Below are 16,194 nucleotides of genomic sequence, written 5' to 3' on the forward strand. Positions count from 1 at the left end.
AGCGCAAAAAAAGTGAGAGAAATCACAGGAGTGAAATCATTCTTTCTAGTCCAGATCTGTTGTATCAGGCCCATGGCATTCTTTTCTCCCCGCACAGTGACCAAGCAGGATCTGAGCACAAGAACACGCTCCCGTTCTGTGGGTTCCAACAACTGGTATTCAGAAGCATTTGTGCCTCTGACTGACCATGGAGGCAAAGAATAGCTATCTTGGCTAGCAGCCATTAGATAGTGTCAGTCTGCATTTCTTAGTACAGAAAGTATTGATCTGATGTGTAGACATCTTTCCTGTTCTGCTTAGTTGAAGAGGGTTCTGGAAAGTTTTCTTTATATGTGAAAGAAACAGGCAGAAGGTTCTTGTTTGGGTTATTTCTTCCGGGAAGCTGAGTACAGCTGGTTTAAACTGGTTCTGTTATCTTCCTGTCAAAGGCATGCTGACTATAATAGTAAGACCAGGAGGAGCCTGGATCTCACACACTTTTCTCTTTCTGTCTCTCTGTTCTAGTGTGGTGTTCTGTATGCTATAGTGCTAAGGTTAAGTCTTATTATAAGTCATTGAAAGTTTTATTGTAAGCGCAGCAACTGGATTTTTGATGGACTGTGTCAATCCTGAATGTATTGGATTTGTGACCATGATGCTCATTTGCCTTCAGTACCAGCAAAGCTCAGCTGAACAACAGATAAATAAATTTGTCCAATCACCTTATAAGCCACCTGGTTTAGTGACCCTCACTGCCCCCTGGGGGAGAAAATGCCAGAGTTTAAGTTTGTGCTGCATGAATTATTATCATTATCATTATCATTATCATTATTATTAAAATAAATTTTAATATTTAATTTAAAATTAAATTTTTAAAATTAAAATTATTATTAAAATTCATCCATTCATTCATACAATGTAAAAACACAAAAATACATAACATAGCACAAACAATAACAATACCCTCCCCCCTACACACATACAGCTTAAAAGGCCATAGATCGTTTAATTAGCCAAAGTACTTTCTTTCCTCTGTCTTGAATCTTCCAACATTCAGCTTCCTTGGCTGTCTAAGGAAGTTCGAAGTGTTATGAGAGAGGGAGAAAAGCTTCATCTATCTACTTTCTCTATTTTATAAAATTCGATCGTGTCCCCACTTACGCACCTTTCCCCTAAATTAAAAGCTCTCAAACGCTGCAAATGGGATGCCCTTATATTTTGGATGTTCTCCTGCTCAGAAGTAAGTCCTCCTGAGTTCAGTGGGATTTAGTCCCAGGTAAATGTGCAGGCAAATGTCCTGGCAAATAGAAGGGGAAGAAATGGAGGCAGTGAGAGATTTTACTTTCTTGGGCTCCATGATCACTGCAGATGGTGACAGCAGCCACAAAATTAAAAGACGCCTGATTCTTGGGAGAAAAGCAATGACAAACCTAGACAGCATCATAAAAAGCAGAGACATCACCTTGCCAACAAAGGCCCGTATAGTTAAAGCTATGGTTTTCCCAGTAGTGATGTATGGAAGTGAAAGCTGGACCATAAAGAAGGCCGATCGCCAAAGAATTGATGCTTTTGAATTATGGTGCTGGAGGAGACTCTTGCAAGAAGATCAAACCTATCCATTCTTAAGGAAATCAGCCCTGAGTGCTCACTGGAAGGACAGATCCTGAAGCTGAGACTCCAATACTTTGGCCACCTCAGGAGAAGAGAAGACTCCCTGGGAAAGACCCTGATGTTGGGAAAGATGGAGGGCACAAGGAGAAGGGGACGACAGAAGACGAGATGGTTGGATAGTGTTCTCGAAGCTACCAGCATGAGTTTGACCAAACTGCAGGAGGCAGTGGAAGACAGGAGTGCCTGGCGTGCTCTGGTCCATGGGGTCACGAAGAGTCGGACACGACTAAACGACTAAACACAACAACAAATGTGCAAGATTGCAGCTTTATTACCTCTGATTTTGACCCATTGCTTCTGCTGACTTTAAAATTATTTAACGACTTTTAAATTATTTATAGACTGCTCCAATTGCTTGCAACCTTATTAAAGAGCCAAATCGCACATTTAACGTGGCGTCTGCTGAGTCACGATGAGTCGACTGATGTCTCAAGAATGCTGCTGTTCCATAGGTTCCCTGTAGGCTTAATGGCTGGACCATTTCAATCTTAAATTAGAGCACGCAGAGGCAATTCCGCACAGCGATGATGCACAGGAAAATAAGTGTCAATTATACAGTAGTGTGCTTTGTGATGCTAGAGGGCCGCGGTGTGCCAAGAATCCTGCACACCGGCCCATTCCTCTGCTATTGGGTGCATCTGCCCATGAGGCTATTTCATTTCCAACTGGGATGGGAAGGTTCCAGCCTGAGAGATGGCACAAATGATAATGACAGATCAGGAGGCGTCCCCCCAGCCAGTAAATGCCACCTGCCACCTGAGGGCACCTGCTGCAGGGCCCAGGGCAGGTTAAAAGCATGTGGCATAGGGAAAGGCCAGTCGTGAGTCAGAGGCTATAGGAGCTTGGCCATCGGCAAGGAGACAAGCTGCTGGGAGGTCCTGCCAACAGAGGGTTGCATCCCGGGGATTCTGCTTTTAAGCTGGTAAGCGCAAGGGGAGGTGTTACTAGGGACAGGGGAGAAATTCAGCTATGTTTGCATTTCGGTGAGAAGCAACCTAATTTGAACTTCCAGAACCAATATGCAAACCAAAACCTTTGAAATTTGCACTTCTCCAAATTCTGCCACATGGCTCTGGAACCAAAGAACGTGTGTACAATTGCACATGCTAATGAAAATAACTTACCAAAATGCATTATATTGGGGGGGGGATGCTTGCAAAAATGTGCTTTATATGGAGTAATTCCCACTAAAATGCTGACAGTTTTCCTGGCGGATAATAATACAGTGGTACCTCGGGTTACAGACCCCGCTAACCCAGAAATAGTACCTCGGGTTAAGAACTTTGCTTCAGGATGAGAAGAGAAATTGTGCAGCTGCAGCGGGAGGCCCCATTAGCTAAAGTGGTACCTTTAAGAACAGTTTCAGGTTAAGAACGGACCTCCAGAACGAATTAAGTTCTTAACCCGAGGTACCACTGTAACAACAACAACAACAATTTTCTGTGGAAATGCAGAAAACTGAATTTAAGATTTGAAGAATGAGAAATTGAGAGAAATGAAAATTTCCAGATCCACTCACCTCTTATGCGCCAGAGGCCTTAATTTGTTAAATGAATGGCATGAGCACCGGGGCAGTGCCCTATTTTTAGACAATCCTCAATTTGAAAGTCTGTTTGGTCCAAGTCCAGTTTAAAGATAGTGACCCATAAGAAGGAAGAAGCTTGAAGCTTGCCACCAACAGTTAAAAGCACCTGGGCAACAGACTGAGCAGGCAGGCAACTCCCCCTGGTCAGTCTTTATAACAATGGGTTATCTCCAATGTTAATCCTATTCAAAAGTAGTTTCCTTAAAAATAATGGACATGAATACCTTAGATCAGTGTTTCCCAAACTTAGGTCTTCAGTTGTTGGACTACAACTCCCATTAGTCCTAGCTAGGAGGACAAGTAGTCAGGGATTATGGGAACTATAGTCCAAATACAGTTGGAGACCCAAGTCTGGGAAACACTGCCCTTGATCCTTTATAGTAAACCTTGCTAAATTGGCACAAGGACATTTTATGCAAATTGGTGTCTTATTTCAACCCCCAGTGCATGTCCTCCTTTTTTTGGCAATGCAGAAAAATCTTAATCTTTGGGCAGTTGCCGGGGGGCACGGTATCCCCAAACCAGCATTTTGTGCAGTGCCTGGATGCAGTCCCCCTTTTAGTTTCTCACAGCACCACTAAGCCTAGTGTCACTCTGGGTCATGGCGCCTGAAGTGCTGCCACTGCTTCCAGAAAAGCCCACCAAAGCTCATTGCCTGAAACCCTGGAGAACTGCTAGCCAATGTAGACATTACTGAGCTAGATGGACTCACTATAAGTCAGTTTCCTAAATCCCCATGTTTCCTCGAAGACAGAGCCAACCATGCCTTGGTTCACCTCTTGCAGCAGGGACTGCTTTGACTGATAGCAGCAGCTCTTCAAGACTCTTGAAGCGTCTTACCTGGTCATGTTATCTGAGATCATTCACTGACCTTGGAAACAGTTTTATTCTGAGTCATATCCTTGGTCCATTTAGCTCACAGTTAACAGAAGCAGCTCCAGAACTGGCCCTACGAAATATCTTCCAAGACACACGCTACACACATAAGAGCTTATAAGTCACTCTCAGCAGCTAAGAGTGTCATAACCAGAAGCTGGAGGGACCTGTACGGAGCGAAAATGGACCACTGGTACCAAACTGCTCTACTAGAAAAACTAACCAACAAACTGAAACTATCAAGGGGACAAACAAAGACGGACCCCTTCACCCTTGGGTAGCTCCCCTTTGTCACATACACAGGCCAACAAGATAATGACCAATCCCTCACAACCGACAACATATGAATCAATATGGCGGACTTAACCCAACAACGCCACCCACCCACCCCAAACACGAACCAACCATGCCTTGGGCCCTCTGGTCTCTTGCTCTGCCAGCAAAAATAAGACACCTATCCACACAATGATGATTTTTTAAAAAGTTCCATTTGTATACTATGTCAGGAATGAAACTTTAATGTCTCCCTCACCCCACTTTTTCTGTACCTGTTTTTCTATTTCTCCATTTTCTCCTGTCTCTGTCTCTCCTTCTCTCCCCACCTCTCTTTCCCCCTCAACCCCATACAGTGGTACCTCAGGTTAAGAACTTAATTCGTTCTTAAGAGGTCCGTTCTTAACCTGAAACTGTTCTTAACCTGAAGCACCACTTTAGCTAATGGGGCCTCCTGCTGCTGCTGTGCCGCTGGAGCACGATTTCTGTTCTCATCCTGAAGCAAAGTTCTTAACCTGAGGTACTATTTCTGGGTTAGCGGAGTCTGTAACCTGAAGCGTATGTAACCCGAGGTACCACTGTATTACCTACAAGAACAAAAATGTTTCAAACTGACTGCAATTGGCTTGTATGAAGGACTCTACGGTTTGAAACAGAGACAATGAATGTACTGTACCTTTGTTACTTATGAAAAACCTTTCATTAAAAACATATGAGGGAGAGGAAGAGAGAGAGAGAGAGAGAGAGAGAGAGAGAGAGAGAGAGAGAGAGAGAGAGATGACACGGATTGGCAGTTTTTCTCCAGGGATTTAGGCAAGGAATCCCTAACTAGAGATGCTGGGAACTGAACCTGGGACTTTCTGAACGCAAAGTTGGTTCTCTAGCACTGAGCTACAGCTCTTCCCCCTGCATATCATTGTGCCAGGGAAAAAATTTCTCTCGCTCAGCTTCTGCACATCAGGATGCTGTTTCAAGGTGTGCAGGAGCAGGATGGAGAGCAAATTTGGCAACACATTTGCTCTGCCTCTGAGCTTCAGCCCTTCCCGCATGCTTTTCCACTGAGTCACGGTGCCTCCCAATCTTAGGAACTGCTGCCTTACAAACTCCCACAAAGCTGCCACAAGCGGCGCTCTCTACGGCCAGTTTTCAAAGCCCTCCCTTGACTTGGTGCCCAATCTATGCCAAAGTTTTTGTTGGTGGTTTTTTTTTTGGGGGGGGGGAGAAAGACTCCTAGGAGTGTTTGATTTGTAGTAGTAGTAGTAGTAGTAGTAGTAGTAGTAGTAGTAGTAATAAAAATTTATATCCCACCCTCCCCAGCCAAAGCCGGGCTCAGAGCAGCTAACAACAGTAAAATAATACAGAATTCTAAAATCAATTCATTATAAAATCAATTCAACTCAAATTGATGGCAACCATTGGGCTAGAGTTCTGTGAAGGAGGGGGTCAGGCACAACACAGAGCACAACTACTTTATAACATGATCACAGGGCATCCAGAAACAATTATTCTGATATGATACTGTGCCACACTGAAATGTTCAAATGCTTATTTGATTGCCCTTGAATCTTCCTGCCACACTTGCCGCCCTCCCCTGCCACACCCTTTGAGAACCGCTGCCTTAGACCATGTGGCTCAAGAAGGCAAAATGTGTGGAGCCGCCTGAGCTATCCAGTCCAATGCAAGTCAAGGGAGTCCTCCTGATTATTCTGGATAACAAATGTTTGGCTCTCCTCCCTCTGCAGGACGGATCCTCAAAAAGTCTCCAGCCACTCTCCACTCTGCTTACGACAATGGCAGGCGTGAGGCAGCTGGCCGTTGCATTGCTCCTTGTCTCTGCTGGTAAGTGCAAAGTGTAGGCACGGCAAGGGGTGGGGTGGGGTGGAACCAGTGGCCTCGGGATGGTGTTGGATTCCAGCTCTCATCAGCCTGGCCAGTGATCAGGAATGATGGAGGTTTCTAAGCAGGGGTTGGATGGCCATCTGTCATGGATGCTTTAGCTGAGATTCCTGCATTTCAGGGGCTGGACTAGATGACCCTTGAGGTCCCTTCTAACTCTACGATTCTAGGATGGGGTTGTGGCCCAGCAACATCTGGAGGGTTACAGGTTCCTCACCCTGTTCTCCACCCAAAGCTACAATTTCCAGAGTGGTTAATAATAATAATAATAATAATAATAATAATAATAATAATAATTGTACCCCACCCATCTGGCTGGGTTTAACATTCAATCCCTCTTCCCAGGGGACTCTGAGAACTATTGCTCTGTGAGGGTGGTAGGGGCATCCTAGCAACTCTCAGCACCGTTAACCAACTACAGTCCCCAGGATTATTATTTTAAATGTATAGTGCAGGTGGGGGACAATCTTGTCCGTTTAAAAGGAGCACCTTGCTCACTTTTCCGGCTTTTTAAAATACCCAGACAAGAAATTCCAGCAGGAAGTGATGGATTGGAGCAGATAAGGAGTCCCACCCCCATCTCTCCGCGAGGTGTAGGGATTGAGGAGCAAAACCCTGGCTAGATATCTGTCTATCTAAGTTCTGAAAATGCTCTGCAAAAAAAGCAGTTGTAAAGCTCACAATTGAAAATATCATTGAGTTGCGATTTCAGCTCTGCATCGCCATCTGGTGTCAAAGTGTTATAACACATTATGACTAACGTACATCTGAGTCCCATCTGTTCTCCAGCTCTTTCTCTCTCGATCCCCTACAGCAGGGGTGGCCAACTCCCAAGAGACTGCGATCTACTCACAGAGTTAAAAACTGGCAGGGATCTACCCCATTTGGGGGGGTTCAGGTCAAAGATCTTGAGCTTTTTTTAGGGAAGCCAAAGTTGTTGAGGTTCTTTGGGGGGAGCAACTGATCTGCCAGTGATCTACCACAAACGTCCACTGATCTACTGGTAGATCACAATCTTCCTGTTTGACGTGCCTGCCCTACAACAAAAAGCATCCTGGAGCCATCTGATCCAGTAAAGATTCCATAAAAATGGCTAAAAAGCAGGAAGGGCCTGAAGCCTGATGGTTCCCTCCTTCCTCAGATTCTCCAACCCTACTTTAAATAATTTACTGGCTGGAATAGAGGGACAGTGTGACATAGTGGTTAGGGCGTTGGGCCTAGGACATGGGAGATCAGGCTTCAAATCCCCACTCAGCCCAGAAGCTCACTAGATGAGCTTGGGCAAGTCAAGTCTCAACCTAACCTACCTCGCAGGGTTGTTGTTGTGCAGAGAATACGGAGATGCAGAGAACCATGTGTGCCCCTTGGAGCTCCGTGGAGGGAAAGTAGGATATAATGCAATAATAATGTTGATGTGTTTCTGCAGTGTGCACCCAAGATGACGAGGGAAGGATCATTGGAGGCTATCCCTGCCTCCCCCATTCTCAGCCCTGGCAAGCATACCTGACTGGCACATACACTTGCGGGGGGACTTTGATCGCTGACTCCTGGGTAGTCACTGCTGCGCACTGCTATGGTGGGTGAGTCTGACCATGCACTGGAAATCGTCTTCTACTGAGTCCAACTGGCCCATCGAGACCTGCCCAGATGACTGGGTGCAGACAGGGATGAACAAAGGCGTTGTGACGCCCGGGGTGGGGCATCGCTACATAGGGCCCATGTGCAGCCTCGCTACGTACGACGCATGCGCCATACATAGCGATGCCACACATGCGCTGTACATGGTGGTTTGCCAGTGGCAGTACTGCAGCACAGTACGGACGGTGCTGGGATCCCTCCATTGATGCTACAGCCGCAAACAGAGGGATCCCACCACCATCTGTACGGCGCTTGAGCGGCGCCGGTGCCAAACCACTATGTACAGCGCATGTGCGCTGTTGTTATGTATAGCACATACGTGCAACACTGCACATACGCTGTACATAGCGGTTTGCCGCCAGCACCGGGATTCTCTTCTTGCGGCTGCAGCCGCGAACAGAGGATCCTCCACATGCAGCTGCTGCAGCGTAATGGCTGCTCACACTGCTGTGAGCTCCCGCTGGGTGCCTTCTTGTCACCCTCCCAGACATGGCACCCAGGGCGCACCCCCCCCGCACCCCCATTGTGAAACCACTGGGTGCAGATCTCCAGGAACTCAGGGCAGATGTCTTACCCTGCCTTGCCACAACCCTGAAATCTCTTTAATGGAAGATGCTGGGGGATTGAACCTAGATCTCCTGTATGACAAGTAGTATGTGCTCTGTCACCGAGCTTTAATCCCACTCAAAGTGAGAAGAGGAAAGGGCAATCATGTGCTCAGCTTGATAAGAGGACAACCCTCAATTTGAATGGCTGTCAGATAGGGATGGGTAGCTCTGTCCGTTTCGGTTCTTTCTGTTTCTCCCCCCCCCCTCCCATCTTAAATTCAGTCCTCCACCTTTATGCAGCAATTTGCAAAAGGAAGGAAGGAAGGAAGGAAGGAAGGAAGGAAGGAAGGAAGGAAGGAAGGAAGGAAGGAAGGAAGGAAATAATGCTGCTGCCCTGGTCAGTGGTCAGGGATGATGGGAGTTGTGGTCCAGCAACATCTGGAAGGCCACAGGTTCCCCATCCCTGCCGCAAGGCTTCTTACCATTCAAATCCTGCTGAATCAACCATGTGATGAAAAAGACATTGCTGAGAGCAAATGCAAAGCTTTTGCAAATAGGTCAGGCAGAGGGTTGTATTATACACAGACGAGCAGTGCCATCTGGTGGAATGATTTTTACATCACAAATCGTTACATTATTATCAAAAGGCTTGCAATCCGCTGGGTTTGGAATATTTCATAGAAACATTCTGTACTGCAGTTTGCTACATATTTGAGTGATTTTCAGAAAGAAACCATTTCCCCACAGAGATGTTCAAAAGCAGCAATTTTTTTAAGTTCCTATACTTTATGATTTGGCTTCAGGTTTTAGGGTGGTGACTTTTCCTTCCCTCTTTTTGCAATTTTCACTGGGACAGGAAGCAGTTGATGGTGGAAAAGAAGTCTCTCAAAGCCAGTTTTGAACAGGAAATAAAGCCACAGTTGCTTTGCAGGCGCAGATCTAATTTTTGTGGGTGAAGCTGTCGAATTTGCATTGGCTGCAATGCACATTTGAAATTCCACCTGCATTCTTACACTGTAGCGAACTATCTCCTGTATCAGTCTGCCTTGGCTTTACGAACAGCCTCAGAGGTTAGGACCAGCCCTACTGAGTGAGATGGCTGCCTTAGACAGCAGATGCTTGGAGCACTGAGCAGTTGTGAGATGTGGGAAAGGCTGCATTTCCTAAGCAAGCATGCTGCCCTCAGGTGCACTCAGTTGCGCCGTTATGCAGTAGCAGCTCCCTGTCTTAAATACTGCAACTAGGTGCAATGGAAGACACTGTCCTGGCACTAGATTTGAATGGCAGTCCTTCCACTTCTGTAGGTGGACTGGAGTGTGTGGGTGCCCCTTTGTCCTTTGTGTCAGGCAGCAAAGAGTCTTGGGCCCTGGCATCATCCTGAGCCACCTGGAGAGTGAGCATGAAACACGGGGCCTCTTCAGTGGTGGCACCATAATTCTGGAATAACCTGCCAACAGAATTCTTGCCATCATTTAAAATCTTCTTACCAACAGGCTTTTCATGCTCAATTGTAGTGCAATCTGGCTTGCAGTGTTTCAGACTTCTGCTTTTCATTTAATCTTTGCAATTTTATTTTATTTTTAATTGTTACATGCAACCTCCGTCTCTGAACAGTAATAAATCTCTGGGTTTGGTTTCCTTGGAAGGAAGGTCACTGGAGGTGGGTGGCATTAATAAGGGTTATTTACACATATATGAAGGATGGGGGCAAGATGGAAGGTTCCCAGCATTAGCACTCCATCAGATCCTGCTCCCATTTTAGGTATTGGGGGAGTGCACTGGATTCTCACAGAAAGCAAATCTGGCTTCTTAGTCTCCTTCTAGCCCAGTTCCAGGACAAGACTGCCAGGTTGCTTCACATCCACACACCTTAGTGACCATACGTAGAAACAAAATCCATATGTGGAAACGGCTTTCTCCTTCCAGAAGAGCCCATTCATATCCTCAGCAGGCCACTTTGCTACAGCCATTAAGGTACACATGCCATATATTTAAAGCACATTTAAAGAACTCCCCATTCCCACAAATCCTGGGAACTGCAGTTTGTTAAGGGTGCTGGCAGCTGTAGCTCTGCAAGGGGTAAACTACAGTTCCCAGAATTCTTTGGGGGGAATTAATGTGCAGGTGGCGCTGTGGGTTAAACAACAGACCCTAGGACTTGCCGATCAGAAGGTCGGCGGTTCGAATCCCTGTGACGGGGTGAGCTCCCGTTGCTCGGTCCCTGCTCCTGCCAACCTAGCAGTTCGAAAGCACATCAAAGTGCAAGTAGATAAATAGGTACCGCTCCGGCAGGAAGGTAAACGGCGTTTCTGTGCACTGCTCTGGTTCACCAGAAGCAGCTTAGTCATGCTGGCCACATGACCCGGAAGCTGTACGCCGGCTCCCTCAGCCAATAAAGTGAGATGAGCGCCGCAACCCTAAAGTCGGTCACAACTGGACCTAATGGTCAGGGGTCCCTTTACCTTTAAGGGATGCCTCAGACAATGCGCAGACTACACCCTGTCCCACCCCACCCCCCACAACGCACTTTAAAACATATTGATCATATTGTGAAGCTACTCTGGGAGCTTTATGCTGCGAGCAGAAAAGCAGGGAGAGCAATGCATTGAATGATTTACTGATGGCATATTCTGGTTTTGAGCCAGGGACAGCATGTGCAGTGGTGCTCTCTGTACAAACCAGCTTCTCTTCTCTCCTTGTTACCTAGCAACATAATCGTGCGGCTGGGGAAACACAACCTGGCGGTCCGGGAAGAAGGGGAGCAGACCCGGAGGGTGGTCAGGTACTTCCGCCACCCGCGTTTTGACCCCCGTACCCTCAACAATGACGTCATGATGCTGAAGCTGGAGAGGCCAGTCCCCTTTACACAGAATCTACATCCTCTGGAGTTACCCAGAGGCTGCTCTGCCCCTGGGACGGAGTGCCTTGTTTCTGGCTGGGGCACCCTCACTACGCCACAAGGTACACGCACGGGCGCAAAAGAACCAACTCTTTTTGCTCACCTTTATTGCACAGCTGGGGAACCGCTGGGCCACCAGATGTAGCTGGAGTACAGCTCCCCATCATCCCTAACCATTGGCTATTCTGGGCTAATGTAAGGTTGCCATTTGTCCTCTTTTTCTAGGACACGTCCTCTTTTTCAGGTGTAAAATTTCAGTCCAGGTGGATTCTTTAAATTTTCCAAAATATGTCTGGCTATACTTTCTGGATGAGACATAAGACACATAACTGGTGCTTTCCTCTTCTCTTCTCCTGCTCCGCTCGGCAATATATCACAGCTTCTATAGCCTACATATAGTAGGGGTATTTAAAATGAGAGTCATCATAGTCGTCCTCTTTTTTGCTCTTCAAAATATGGCAACCCTAGCTGATGGGAACTGGGATCCAGCAACATCTGGAGGGACTAAGGTTCCTCAGCCCTGCCTTAATGCGCAGGTTGCCAATGCGCTGCTCACAGGCACATATGCAACTGCAGAGGCCTTCCCTGGGGCCCAAAGTGGGGGGGGGTTAAATGTTGCACTATGCTGATCATTCAATCATTGCAAGCATCTCATGGAAAAATCTCCACTCCCTCTACATCCTGTTCTGTGGGTTCTCCCCCCACCCCCCAAAAAACCTAGAGCCAATTCCCAGGGGCACATTGAGCAAGTGGTCTTCCTTGTGTGGGCTTCGACTGGTGAGACTCATTAGCTGAATCTTGCCCAGGGTCCTGTCTCCCTGCTGAAATTAATTTTGAAAAAGGCCCCAAGCCTAATTGTTGTGTCTCTGTGTTGGAGGTCCTGGAAAATGCAGCTGGGGAGAGAAGATTCATTTTGCAGGAAGATGGCCCTTCATTAACCACACAAAACCACAAAAAACCACACACACTTTTCTCCAGCCTAATTATTGGCAGGACGAAGAGAAGGGGTGTAATGTGCATGCATGTAGTATATGGGGTGCCCCATGGCAGATTCTCCCATTTGCAAAAGTTTCCATGGGCCTGTAAAGGTTGGAGACCCCTTAGAGCTCCTCCAGACCATCTGCTTATACATCCCAATTTTCTTGCATAGTGTTTCCCAATTGGTAAGATCTCCTCATTCTTGAGAATTCATTCTGGTTTGTTTACAGGGTGGGTTATGCGTCAACAAGCATTCACCCCAGTTTGCTGGCCAGGTGTTTACACGTCTTCCCATTAACCATTTGTCCACCCTGCGCTTTTCAGTACATTGCTTGTCACTTTCCTAAATGCGAAAAGCATGGCTTTTTAAAGATAAGCGGATTTGTGTGTGCTAAAGCAACAGAAAGCTTTGATCCACTTTCACCGTGCAGACCTAAATTTTGGGCATGCGCTTGAACTAGTACTGCAAAATAGTGACGGTCCACAGGCACCCTTTGTGCACAATCAGAAAATCACTCCGTCATTAAGCGTTGCAGATAATTTGGAAATTGAGCAGCTATTAAATGGGGAGCGGGTGGTGTTGTCTTTTCTACAGCCACTTTCCCAAACATCCTGCAATGTGGAAACGTCAGGATTATCAGCTCAGAGAGATGTTCAGCTTCTTATCCTAACAGCATCACAAATGGGATGGTTTGTGCTGGTGTACCAGAAGGTGGAGTGGACTCCTGTCAGGTAGGATGGAGACATGGCATTGCTACCAAAGGCCGTCTAAAGAGAATTTTCTCCCACCTTCCATTCTTGCGTGTTCTCATCCTCAGTGCCCATTCTTCTGTGCCATGCCTTGTCCTTGCCTCTTGGCAATGCTTGCCTCTTGGGCTTGCTGATCGGAAGGTTGGCAGTTCGAATCCCCACGACAGGGTGAGCTCCCATTGCTCTGTCCCAGCTCCTGCCAACCTAGCAGTTCGAAAGCACAACAGTGCAAGTTAATAAATAGGTACCGCTCCGGCGGGAAGGTAAACGGCATTTGCGTGCACTCTGGTTTCCGTCACGATGTTCCGTTGCACCAGAAGTGGTTTAGTCATGCTGGCCACATGACCCAGAAAGCTGTCTGTGGACGAACACTGGCTCCCTCGGTCTGAAAGCAAGATGAGCGCCGCAACCCTATAGTCGCCTATGACTGGACTTAACCATCCAGGAGTCCTTTACCTTTTACCTTTTTACATTGTCCCCCCACCCTGGCCCTCCTGCTGACGCCATCCTTTTTCTCTCTCTCTCTCTCTCCCATCCATTGTTGTGCAATTATCTATCCGGCTTGCTTTCCCCTGCATTTTATTCGCTGTGCATGCTTTCATGTCTTGTCAATGATGCCAACCAGGGCAGGACTTTGGGGCAAACACCTGGGCTCACATCTGAAGGGCAGCATGCTGGCCACTCATAGACTATGCTTATATTTAGTACCAGTAGTTTGCTGGCACCCAGTGGGACTTGTGGGGCAGACCAGCAGTAGGTGGAGCCAGAGTCAATAACTGGCAGGACCACCACACACACATACCCCAACTGGCTGCAAAGTAAGGGTACCCTGGTGTTGGTGGGTGATGCTTCATTTGCCAGCCTGCCATAGCAATACCACTGTTGTAACCAAGTGCCCTGCTCTGCTGCAATGCTGCCCCCTGTAGGCCGGATGGCCGCAATGCAATGTCAGGAACTGTGCTGCCTTTCACAGGGCGACTCTGGAGGGCCTCTCGTCTGCAACCAGCAGCTGGAGGGGATCGTCTCCTGGGGCTTGGAGAAATGTGCCCAGCCCAACCGGCCAGGGGTTTACAGCAGAGTATGCAAGTATGTCAACTGGATCCAACAAATCATGTGGAACAACTGATCCCGAGGAAAGAGCTCGTCTTATCCACATTGGTGTTCCGGCAATAATAAACAATTACCTTTTTTGGTGCGGGGGTTTAAAGTCTCTCTTTCCGTGAATTCTGCAAATATATATATTCTGCAAGTATTACAGCCAGTGGTGGTAAACAGGATAGCTTCCCCTCTTTGAAATAAATGTATATATTGGCTCTGCTTGTTTCTCTCCTCTCCAGTGCAATGCTTTTAAAGCCCCCCACCAGCAACTTCTGGAACTAATTGCAGAATACTCAAGAGACCTCCATGGCTGGTTGGAAGTGTGTTACAAATGCATGAGAATGTAGGGTGCTCTTTCAAAAGCTATCACCAGTGGGAGGTATCATTTTACTGTGCTGTGAAGAACATACTGGTTAAAGCAAGTGTCTCCAACGTTTCCAAACCCAGGACCCACTTTTAGTCCAAGGATGCATTAGGGAACCCATTTCCCAACCTTTTGCATGGTGGTAGGGCTCCTGTGGGGACCCACCTCGGATCAGGCTGTGACCCACAAGTGCAGAGCTTTCCAAACTTTGCATGTTGGTGATGCACCTTTTTAGACAGGAACCATTCCACGACACAGTAATTCACTAGCAAACCGAAGGTTAAACTTAACTTTTTTACCAAACCACGGGAGGAGCGCAGGGAGCGTTTGCGCGACACATCTACACACTGCAGCCGACACACTATTGTGTCACAACACAAAGTTTGGAAAGCTCTGCACAAGTGGCTCCCACCCATCAGCTGAACCAGTGGGTTAAGGGACCAACAGAGAAAAGGTGACTCTTACGTACGGGTGTCAGAGGATTTTGACCCAGGCTAGATTTGCTGTGACTCCCCCAACTCACCATTCATATATTAAAAAAATATTAAATTTGTATTCCGTGATTCATCCAAACAGCTCCGGGTGATTCACAGCATAAAAATACAAACAAAAGCACAAAATACATAATAAGAACAAAAACAAAACAATGCCACTCCCAACTGCCGTCCTCAGAATGAACCAAAAATCTGCCATCTAGTCCATTGAACTTAACAAGGTTAATTGTCACCCCACCCCACCCCCGGTGTTTTAAACAGTGCAAAGCTGCTTGGAGCAGCTTCAAAGTGCGGTACCTCTGCAGTGCAGGGTAAAAATACTTTTTAAGATGCTGTGGGAAGAAACTGCACTTCCTGTGTAATTCTATACACAAAGGTCTATTGTACATACAACAAAATGGCTGCCCTCATTAGAACAGTAGCCTTGGTTCACTTTCTTAATACTCCTTATTTGCATGTGTGTGTTTATGACTGTTTAGACGTGTGAATTTTTAAAAAAGGATTTCCCTGGAATTCTCTTTTATAAATCCACAGATATAGGACAAGTCGTAAGTCCACCTGCATTTCCAGAACAAGGAGGAATCATTCATCCCTCAGCTTATGAGGGTGACGTAGACATGTTGGTCCTGTATATTTGCCTAAACACACTCTTGTGTTTAAACCATCACTTCATACAATACCAGCAGTTCATTTCCTTTTAAAATCTCAATTAATAGCCCTTCCTACACTAGTGCTTAGGTTCACCAAGATTTTCATTTTCGTTTTGTTTTTTAGGCTTGTGGGCGTATATATGTATTTTTGTGCAAGTGTTGTGGGTACCACCTTCCCAACAGGGACCAAAAAAAAAAAAAAGGTGCACCAACTTCATGGGTAAAAGCTGTAATTAATCTGAGCCACGAAAAGCACACAGAGCTGGAAGAGGAAATGAGAAAGAGTGCCACTATTCCAACTTCCTGCTTTCAGCTCTATGTACTTTTCAAGGGAGGAAAAGGTCGGCACCATCTCATGGACAAGGAGGCAGTGAGAGGTGGTAACTCAAGAGGCTTCACAAAGGTGCCAGAAGACCTCAAGGGCACCATTGACGACCCTGGCTTAGAACACATTTCAGAATATTTTTGGAATATTAGACAACTCCTCTTTTAGAC

The 16,194-nt window shown here is 46.6% G+C and overlaps 1 protein-coding gene across 1 annotated transcript; it reads left to right on the forward strand.

Moving 5' to 3' along the window:
• Positions 1-6,174: 6,174 nt before the first annotated feature.
• Positions 6,175-14,219, forward strand: LOC114602893 (kallikrein-14-like). The gene is made up of 4 exons (XM_077932484.1): positions 6,175-6,223; positions 7,707-7,860; positions 11,174-11,427; positions 14,020-14,219. The coding sequence occupies exons 1-4, from the start codon at positions 6,175-6,177 to the stop codon at positions 14,217-14,219; spliced, it is 657 nt and encodes a 218-aa protein (XP_077788610.1).
• The last annotated feature ends 1,975 nt before the right edge of the window (positions 14,220-16,194 follow it).

The sequence above is a fragment of the Podarcis muralis genome, chromosome 7 (assembly GCF_964188315.1).
Source record: "Podarcis muralis chromosome 7, rPodMur119.hap1.1, whole genome shotgun sequence".
In the NCBI taxonomy this organism is placed as follows: Eukaryota; Metazoa; Chordata; class Lepidosauria; order Squamata; family Lacertidae; genus Podarcis; species Podarcis muralis.

Coding starts and splice junctions, on each gene's coding strand:
- LOC114602893 (XM_077932484.1), top strand. CDS start 6,175: ATGGCAGGCGTGAGGCAGCTGGCCGTTGCATTGCTCCTTGTCTCTGCT. Junction 6,224..7,706: donor ATTGCTCCTTGTCTCTGCTG/GTAAGTGCAAAG, acceptor GTGTTTCTGCAG/TGTGCACCCAAGATGACGAG. Junction 11,428..14,019: donor CACCCTCACTACGCCACAAG/GTACACGCACGG, acceptor TGCCCCCTGTAG/GCCGGATGGCCGCAATGCAA.